The sequence below is a fragment of the Penaeus japonicus genome, unplaced genomic scaffold, assembly GCF_977035675.1.
Source record: "Penaeus japonicus unplaced genomic scaffold, GWHDUDI00000001_assembly GWHDUDI00000024, whole genome shotgun sequence".
Classification (NCBI taxonomy): Eukaryota; Metazoa; Arthropoda; class Malacostraca; order Decapoda; family Penaeidae; genus Penaeus; species Penaeus japonicus.
The window spans coordinates 30,087,790-30,097,789 of NW_028234426.1; the positions used below are offsets into that span (position 1 = coordinate 30,087,790).

The 10,000-nt window shown below is 36.7% G+C and overlaps 1 protein-coding gene across 4 annotated transcripts in view; it reads right to left on the minus strand.

Moving 5' to 3' along the window:
- The window catches only part of LOC122247273 (acetylcholine receptor subunit alpha-like), a 653,206-nt gene that overhangs the window by 48,083 nt on the left and 595,123 nt on the right, over window positions 1-10,000 (minus strand). For all 4 annotated transcript variants that reach the window (XM_086550983.1, XM_086550984.1, XM_043006417.2 and 1 more), the window contains one exon: window positions 4,467-4,511. In XM_086550983.1, the coding sequence (XP_086407109.1) occupies window positions 4,467-4,511 (45 nt within the window). The remainder of the gene's footprint in view (window positions 1-4,466; window positions 4,512-10,000) is intronic.

Genomic DNA, 10,000 nt, shown 5'->3' on the forward strand with positions numbered 1-10,000 from the left:
TATTATATATATATGTATATGTATATGTATATGTATATATATATATATATATATATATATATATATTATTATATATTATATGTATATATATATATTATATATTGTATATTATATATGTATATATATGTATATTATATGTATATGTATATGTATATGTATATATATATTATATATCATATATTATATATTATATATTATATTATATATATATATATTATATTTGTTATATATATATATATATATATATATATATATATATATATATATATATATATATACATACATATGTGTATGTATATGTATATATATATATATATATATATATAATATATATACATATATATACATATAACTACACATACACACACACACACACACACACACACACACACACACACACACACACACACACACACACACACAGACAGATTTGAGAAATCTTTGCACTAAGACTAAGTAAGTTCGGACCCTCTATCCCGCTGCCCGAAAGCCTTATGAGTTGCGGAACTTTTAAAATAAAGTTTACATGTATATCGCATTTTCCATGGCTTATTAAAGGCAAAGCAACACCCTGCACAAACAAAGGGAGAAGAAAGACCCCGCGCATAATTATAAATTCTCAACCGGCGTTATTATCACCGCGCGCTGTCTACAAACAATGGCGCCAATTTAATCCGTCTGCAGAACAGAAGGGAAATCGATGGTCCTGAGGCTGCCTTCTCGAGCATTCCCTCGCACCAACATTAACACACGTGAAATTACGTCTTGGTGTTTCCTCAAGTCGTCAGAAATATTAATCATGCAAATAACTGTCCTGGGAACCCTTGCCTGACTGTGTAATTAACATGAGGATCCCTGGGGCGGACCCCTCAAAGCTCTTCATTTTCTGAAAAAGCTGTTTCTTTGTCGGAATTATCACTATTTGTCTAGTTACACTTTTCATAACACGAAACGGGGTAAATATACACAAAACACGGCAACCTGTGTGTGTCTGTATGTAGATAAGCATACATTTTCCATTTTCCATTTCATATAGAATCACACACACACGCACACAAATACTCAGACATAAAATATCTTAATATTTTCATTCAATTATCAATCATTAGTCCCCCTTCCTAGCTCCTAAAGTGAAAACGGGCGTGACGTCACCATGGAACAGTAATGCTAACATGTAAAGACATTACGCACTGCTAATTGGACTAATTAAGCTGGGGGATTAGCAAATCTTTCTAAACTATGAGAATATGAAAAAAATAAATACCCGACTGTTCCAATACGGATCTGAGTCCGAAAAAGTGATATATGCATTTTCGGGTTATGTTTTTTTTCCTTTCTGGGGAAAGATATCTTCTCTAACTTTCATTTTCCCCAAAGGCTTCTGACGCTGTCCAATTATTATGCAAGCGCAACTCGTGTTTATACAAAACGAGGCTAAATGAATGTGCTTGACATAAAAAAAGTGAAACTAGCCCAGGTGATTAAATATTATGATCATGATTTTAAATGAAATTGTTTATCATTCTTTCTTTTTTTTTCTCTTAAATTCTCATCTTCTTCTTTCAGCTAGTTTCTCTTCTTGTCACTCTTTCCTCTCTCTCTCTTCCATCGATTACTTCTCATGACTTCTTCCTTTGTCGGTACTTTGTTCGTGTTTCTTTATTTTAATCTTGTCACATTAGCTTACTCTTCATATGGATTTAAGTCTGCTCTGTCATATTCGCGGCACTAAATTTGCTTGTAGAGACAACAACAACAAATACACCCGTCTGTACAAAGGCGTCAGGTCCGCCTTAGTAACAATACACACCAGACAACCAACAGGACTGCCAGAGCCAAGCATTAAACTCTGCGGACAAAACCCCAATTTTTAGTTACACGGACAACCACAAAACAGACATTAATATTCAGCGAACATAGCGTCAATTTTTTAATTATTACAGGGAAAATGCAGACAGAGAAAAAAAAATGCACACATAGACTCGGACAGAAATCAGAGGTGTACACGGAAACAGAAACGCACACATCCACATGTAGAATCTGTCTGAAACATTTGGAGCAAGTCGTTCGCGCCACGCCCCGCTTAACCTCGAAAGCAACCGTTTCTCTTGGCTTAAACCCACTTTTCGAGTCGATTTTCATGCTCCACGTTTCACTTGAAGCTTTCCAGCGGTTCAGGAGTTTCCAGTGAGGCATTAAGAAGCACGACTGTTGGATTATCTCCGCCAGGTTAGAGTTTACCTCCTGCCGTAAGAACACAGGGTGATGTTATAGGAAGGAGGTTTAAGGAGGAGATTCGATACATCTCGATGGCATTATGATTGTTTCTGAAACCAAACGAGATAATGCATATGCTCGATCGAATGCTGAAATTGTCTAATAAAGCATATATATTCATCCTATATGAAATAATACATATTAAGCTTCTCAGCCCAATCCACTCACTCTCCTGATAACGCAAGATGCTCCCAAGTGAAAGAAGTAAAACAAGAAGAAGCGAAATCGTCTGGCTATTGCCTCAAACATCCCACTCAACACATACACAATCGACATGGACAAAAAGAAGAAGAAATAGGAGGAGAATGAAGAGGAAGAGGATGATAGTAATAATCATAATAATAATGATGATAATGATAGTAATAATAATAACAATAATGATAATTATAGTAATAATCATAATAATAATGATGATAATTATAGTAATAATCATAATAATAAGGATGATGATGATGATAATAATAATATTAATGAGGAGGAGGATAATAGTAATAATGATAACAATAGTAGTGATAACAACAACAATAATAATAATGAAAATAATAATAATGATAATGATAATGATAATGATAAGGAGGAAGAGGAACAAGAGGAGGAGGAAGAGGAGGAGGAGGAGGAGGATAATAGTAATAATGATGATAATAATAATAATGCAAATAATAATACTAATGATAATAATAATAATAATGGAAATGATAATACTAACGATAATAATGACAGTAATGACAATGAGGAGGAGGATAATAGTAATAATGATAATAACAATAGTAATAATAATAACAATAATAATGATAATAACAATAGTAATAATAATAACACAAAAAAATAATAATGATAATGATAATAATAATAATAATAATAATAATAATGATAATAATAATAATAAGAGGAGGAGGAGGAGGAGGAGGAGGACGAGGAGAAGGAGGAGGAGGAGGAGGAGGAGGAGGAGGAGGAGGAGGAGGAGGACGAGGACGAGGACGAAGAGGAGGAGGGATAATAGTAATAATGATAATAAGAATAGGAAAAAATAAGATGATGAAAGCAAGAAGAAGAAGGAAAAGAAAAAAAAGAAAAGAATAAAAACGGAGAAATAGGAAAGTCGAAAGAAGAGGAAGTGCAAAGAAATGAAGAAGAATGAGAAGAATAAGAAGCAGAAAAAGAAGAAGGAAAAGGAGGAGGAGGAGAAGAAGAAGATGATGAAGGTGGAAAAGCAGAAGAAGAAGAAGACGAAGAAGGAGAAGAAAAAGGAGAAGGAAAAGGAGAAGAAGGGGAAGAAGGAGAAGGAGGAGGAGAAGGATAAGAAGAAGAAAAGAAGAAAAGAAGGACACACACAATACCACAGACGTACAAACGGTCATCTCTTCGCCACGTTCCTAAAACGTTCTTGAAAACGCCGATTCTTATCAAAGAGGCTCTCGAATAAATTTGTTTATGATGGTTTTATTACAGTCTATCGTATTGTGCTTGATTTTATTCTGTTTTCGGTATGGTAGTTCGATGTTTTGGTATTGCCATCGCTATTAGTTTTAGCGGTATCGTAATGACATTGTTGATTATGTTAGTTACTAAAATACTACTCTACTTCTCTATTATTACTACGAATGATATTGATAGTGATGATAATAATAAAGGTTATGACAATGGCATCAATAACTACTATGACAATGGCAATGTAGATGACAATGATAACACTATCATTATCATTTTATCATCGTAATCATAAATCATAATTATAAATTATAAATCATCATTATTGTCATAATTATTATTAATTGTTACTATTGTTATCATTATGATCATCATTATCATCATTCTTATAATCATCATTCTTTTCATCATGATTATCATTAACGTTATCACTATCATTATCGTTACATGCATTATCATTATTATTACAACCATCATTCTCACCTCATCGTCTTTATCATCCATCGTCTTTATTACTCCTGTTTTCATTAATATGTTTTGCATAATTAATGCAAACACATTAATAGCTTTGATTATTATCCTACGCATGAGTCAATCACTTTTTGTACTTTCGCATTAATTGCATGTTAATTAAATGTGACAGCTCTAGCATACAATCACATTGCTGTATCCGAAGTGACTCACGTCTAAAATGTCCTTCAACATAAACAGATATTAATTCGGAAACAAACAAACAAATAATAAAACGCTATTGTACTCACTTGTTCCACCCAGAGGTTAGTCGTCATAATCTGATTCTTCAAGTTCTGTAAAGGGAAGAAAGAGAATCATTAGAAGCTTTCTTGATTGTTATATTAAGATCGTTATGTTAAGATTAAAACACACAACACACACACACGCACAAACACAAGTACACACACACACACACGCACACACACACACACGCACACATACGCCCACATGTGCTTTGTCTTTTATCGATTTCTCTCAACAGAGTCAAATGACGAATGGGAAAGGATCCATAAAGTGTTGGAACATGTTTGAGAAACGCCGCGTGGAGGGTACGTGCAAGAGAGAGAGAGAGAGAGAGAGAGAGAGAGAGAGAGAGAGAGAGAGAGAGAGAGAGAGAGAGAGAGAGAGAGAGAGAGAGAGAGAGAGAGAGAGAGAGAGAGAGAGAAGAGAGAGAGAGAGAGAGAGAGAGAGAAAAGAGAGAGAAGAGAGAGAAGGAAAGAGAGAGAGAGAGAGAGAGGGGGGGGGGGGGAGAAAGAGAGAAAGATAGAGAGAGAAAGAGAGAGAAAAAGAGAGAGATAGATAGATAGAGAGAGAGAGAGGAAGGGGAGAGAGATAGAGAGAGAGGGGAGAGAGATAGAGAGAGAGAGAGAGAAGAAGAGAGAGAGAGAGAGAGAGAGAGAGAGAGAGAGAGAGAGAGAGAGAGAGAGAGAGAGAGAGAGAGAGAGAGAGAGAGAGAGAGAGAGAGAGAGAGAGAGAGAGAGAGAGAGAGAGAGAGAGAGAGAGAGAAAGAGAAAGAGAGAGAACATAGACAGAAAGAAGGAAGAAAGAAAGAGAAGAGAGCAAGTAAGAAAGAGAGAGTGAAAAAAATCAGTAATAAGACGGAGGAATACAAAACGAAGACTAAGAAAAACAAATGAAGAAGGAAAAGGAAGAAACCGATATACGAGGTTATGAGAATACGGTTGTCAACTGTCTCTTTCGCAAATAACATATCACAGAGAGAAACCCAGGCAACGGTGCTAAGTGAGACAACCGTATGATCTTCCTTAATATATAGTCGCTACATCACTGCTCGCTGCACTTGTGTCTTAATATTTCCTTGGGTATTGAAGATAACATTATATTATACTCTCAGACGGAGGGAGGTAGAGAGAGAGAGAGAGAGAGAGAGAGAGAGAGAGAGAGAGAGAGAGAGAGAGGGAGGGAGGGGGGGGGGTAGATAGATAGATAGAGAGAGAAGAGAGAGGGGGAGATAGATAGATAGAATTGTCAAACAAACAGAGAAAGAAAGTGAAAAAGAACAGCCAAACAAAGACAGAAAGAAAGAGAAAGAGAAGGAGACATTGAAAGAAAAAAGGGGAAAAAAAACGTTAAAAAAGAGAGTTAAGCAAATGCACATCTGGACCGCTTGCAATGTATGCAAAGCCCAATTCCTCTTCCTTCTCGGGCCGCCGGACCCAGAAAAAGGAACTAAGGCATGTTTACTGTCCCACAAGACCTCGGGCGGCGCAACGCGATGCTCACTTTGGAGGCGTTTTACTTCGCGGTTTCCCGACGGAGTGACGGGGAGAGACGGCTTCAGGGCTGTGGTGTTCTGTTGCGCGGTTTGCTCATCGTATCCTTTTTTATCTTGCTACTTTTCTGTCTTTAAATAGATACATAAGTGTCTATATATCCATCTATATATGTATATATGTATATATATATATATATATATATATATATATATATATATATATATATATATATATATATATATGTGTGTGTGTGTGTGTGTGTGTGTGTGTGTGTGTTTGTGTGTGAGTATCTTTTACATCTTTCATGCTTTCTCTCCGATGAAATAGATCAGAATAAACTAGCCATATCAGCCATGTTCTTTTTATCACTGTATTCTATTGATTTATCTTTTTTACACATCAAAGTTAAAAAACAAACTGTCGATAGAAATGTTTACAGGTCGCTGCGCATTATTGATTAAAACTTCAAAGCTGCTGAAATGACCTCTTATGACCTGCCTCAGAGTATGCCTTTTCTTCCAAAAATAACTCTCGGTATCTGTACAAATTTCAGTCAACTTCAGATCAGTTGTATAAAGGGTTTTACGCAGAGCGGTGACGAAAGAAGAGGGAAACCGTCCCATGTTATAAAATAAAGACGTTACTGCATGAGAACGTAAACAAACAACACAAAAAAAGAATAATGCTGTCTCAGTGGAACTTCAGGACACAAAGACAAGTTAAACTAAAGAAAGAGAGAAGTTATCCTAAGGGAACTCCAGGGAACAAGAGTCGAGACAAACAGGAGCAAAAAGACAAATTCTCTCATGGGAACTTCGAGAAATGTAAACTAATGGTTTAGAAACAAAAATAGAAATAGTCTCATTGGAACTCCAGAACGCAGAAATTATATGAACAGATGGTAGAATAGAGAGAGAACTGACTTTATGGGGATTTCAGAAAACAAATAGAGACAAGACAAATCTTATAAAAAAGATGGTCTCATTAAAACTTCAACCTGTCTCACGGGAACTTCAGAAAACAGGAACGAAAAGCGCCACTGTCATGTCAATTGAATGCAACCTCGACTATGAATCCCCAAGGATGACTATGCACATATTACCAAGGCACTGTCGACTGGCACTATTTCACTTTAGAAAAAAAAAAAAATATAACGAATAATTTTCTTCACATGACATAATCCCCAAGACCTACATATTACCAAGGCACTGTCAACTGGCACTATCTCAAAAAAAAAAAAACTATAACGAATAATTTTCATCACATAATCCTCAACCCCATGTATGAACCCCCCGTTCTGACCCCCCCACCCCACCCTCCCTAAAATAATCCCGACCCCCACCCTCTCACCTCATTTTTATCTCAAAGCCAATCGGAGTCCCCACTTTCTAAAGCGCCGGGTAGACTCCCTGGCCAGGCGATAAGAATGTTCGCTCTTATCTTATCTCTCAGGGCGAGTTCCGAAAGATTAGACTCGAGCTTCAACTTCACGGAGTCTCAGCGTCCCTCTCTCACTCTTCGTGCTTTCATTTTCTTTGGCTTTATCCTTAGCTTTCCTGTCTTTTTCGATTTTTTTTAAAATTGATGTCGTCGTCGTTGTTGCCGTCATCGTCATCACTATCTTGACCATCATCATTATCATCATAATTACCACCATCGTCATCACAATCACCACCACCACCACCACCATCATCGTCTTTTTCATATTTTTGGCTTTGGTGACTCTCCCGTATTTTTCTTCTCCAGATTCTCGTCCCAGAAATATGCTCCTTTTTTCCCTTTCCTTCCGCTACGCCCTCCTCTCTTCCATCCGTCTTTGTTTTATCGCGTCTTCCTTCCTCTCTTTACTCTTTCGCTTGCTTCTTCTTGAATTTGGCGAAGAAGAAAGAGAAGAGGAAGAGGAGTATGAGAAGCAGGGGAGGAAAGAGAAGAAAAGGAAGGATGAGCAGGAGGAAGAAGAGAAGAAAAAGAAAGAGGAAAAATAAGAAGTGGAAAAAAGAAGAAGAGTAACAAGAAGAAGAGACACAGGCAGTTAACCCCCACCTTCACGCATACCTCCCTCCCTTTCAGTCTAAAAAAAAAACAAAAAAAAAAAAAACTCCTCAAAGCGTCAGCAGTAACAACTTCCTCCGTCCTCGTCAGCGCCCCATATCTGCCGATGACACTGTCAGCAAATCGTACCCGACAATAACTAGACGCGATTTCGAGCTACTAGGATTTCCTCTCGAAATCCCGACTGAACACAGCGCCATCGGGAACATCGAGAGGAGAGGATGGTGAACACTGATAAAGTCTATTGGGTGAAGGTTGGGGAGTGATGGAGCGAGGGAGAAAGAAATTGGGAAAGGAGAGCAGGACGGGTAGGAAGGGGTGGAAGAGGAGGGAGAGGAGGGAGAGAATGGAGAGGAGGGAGAGGATGGAGAGGAGGGAGAGAATGGAGAGGAGGGAGAGGATGGAGAGAGGAGGTAGAGGAGGGAGAGGATGGAGAGGAGGGAGAGGATGGAGAAGTGGGAGAGAGAATGAAAGACTGAAGGAGAAAGAGAGAGGAGAAAGAGAGAGAGGAAGGGAGACTGAAGAAGAATAGAAGAAGACAGAGAGACGGACCGTAAAGTAAGGAGGGAGAGAATACAGGAGAATGATGGAGAATGGAGTAAGAGAAGGGGAAGGATAGGAGAGGAAAGCGTGTAAAAGTGAGAAAACATGGAATGACGGTGGAAAAAAGGATGGAACGAGGAAGGAAGACTGAAACAAAGGATATAGAAAGATGGAAAATAGAAAATAAATACGAGGAAAACAAGATGAAATAAAGAAAGGTTGGTAGAAACGAGAAAGAGAGATGAAGAAAGATTGTAAAATAGTGAGAGAGGGAAAAAAGAGAGAAAGGAAGATGGAGACAAAGAAAAAGAAAAAGAAAAGAAAGTGAATGAAAGAATAGAAGGAAATAAGAAGGACATACAAAAACACGACGAAGGAAAAAAAAAGGTAAGGAGGGTAGAGACAAAGAAAGAAAAGGAGCGGGAAAAGAAAGAATGAAAGAATAGAAGGAAAAAAGAGAGAAAGAAGGGGAGGAGAGACAAAGAAAGCGATAAGAAGAGGTAAACAAGAAAAAGGAGGGGAAGAAAAGAAAGAGACAGAAAGGGCGTAAAGACACGAAAGAAAAAAAAGAAAAAAAAGAGACAGAGAAGGAAAAGAAGGGAAGGAAAAAAAACGTGAGATGAAGAGTTGAGAAAGAAAGAACAAAATAAAATCGTTTAATACAATGCTGGAGCAGTTCACTTCCTCGAAAAGGCAATTTTGCAGATTGTTTATTCTTTCATTAAAGTTGGTTTGTTTGCTTGGTAAATTATCCCGGTTTCGCTACTTGGATTTTCATTATGTTGTTAGGTCTTTTTAGTTACATTTCCGCATTTTGGAAAACACTTACATAGGTAAGTACGTGATTTTTGTTAATGTGATAATCATTGCTATTATTATTATCATTATATTTTTTCGTATATCGTCATTATTATCATTATATCGATGATAATATTCAAAATTATTTTGATTATTAGATAATTATCATTACCATCATTGCTATTGTTATTATTATCGTTATCATTATCATTATTACTATTATAATTATCATTACCATTCTGCTGTTGCATTTCTTCTTATCATCATTATTATTATAACTATTATTATCATTATGATAAATATTATCATCATTATCATTATTATTATCATTAACATTATCTAACTATTCAATAGTAGTAGCAGAAGTATTATTAGTATTAGTAAGGGTAGTTGTAGTACAAACAGCAGTAGTATTAGAACCCTTATGATTGCCTTAGTTATCATAACCAACAACAATAAAAAATAAACAAAACAAAACAAAAAAACAGTGGCAACGAAACAACCTTCCATCCACAGAAAAAAAAGATCATAACTTTCACCATCCCTCTCATTCTCACCAACACGATCCTAATTCATTCCATCATCCTCGCCATCACTATCAACCCTCCTTACTTTGAGAATGAACGCAAACACCCTCTAAATCTGAAGGTAAT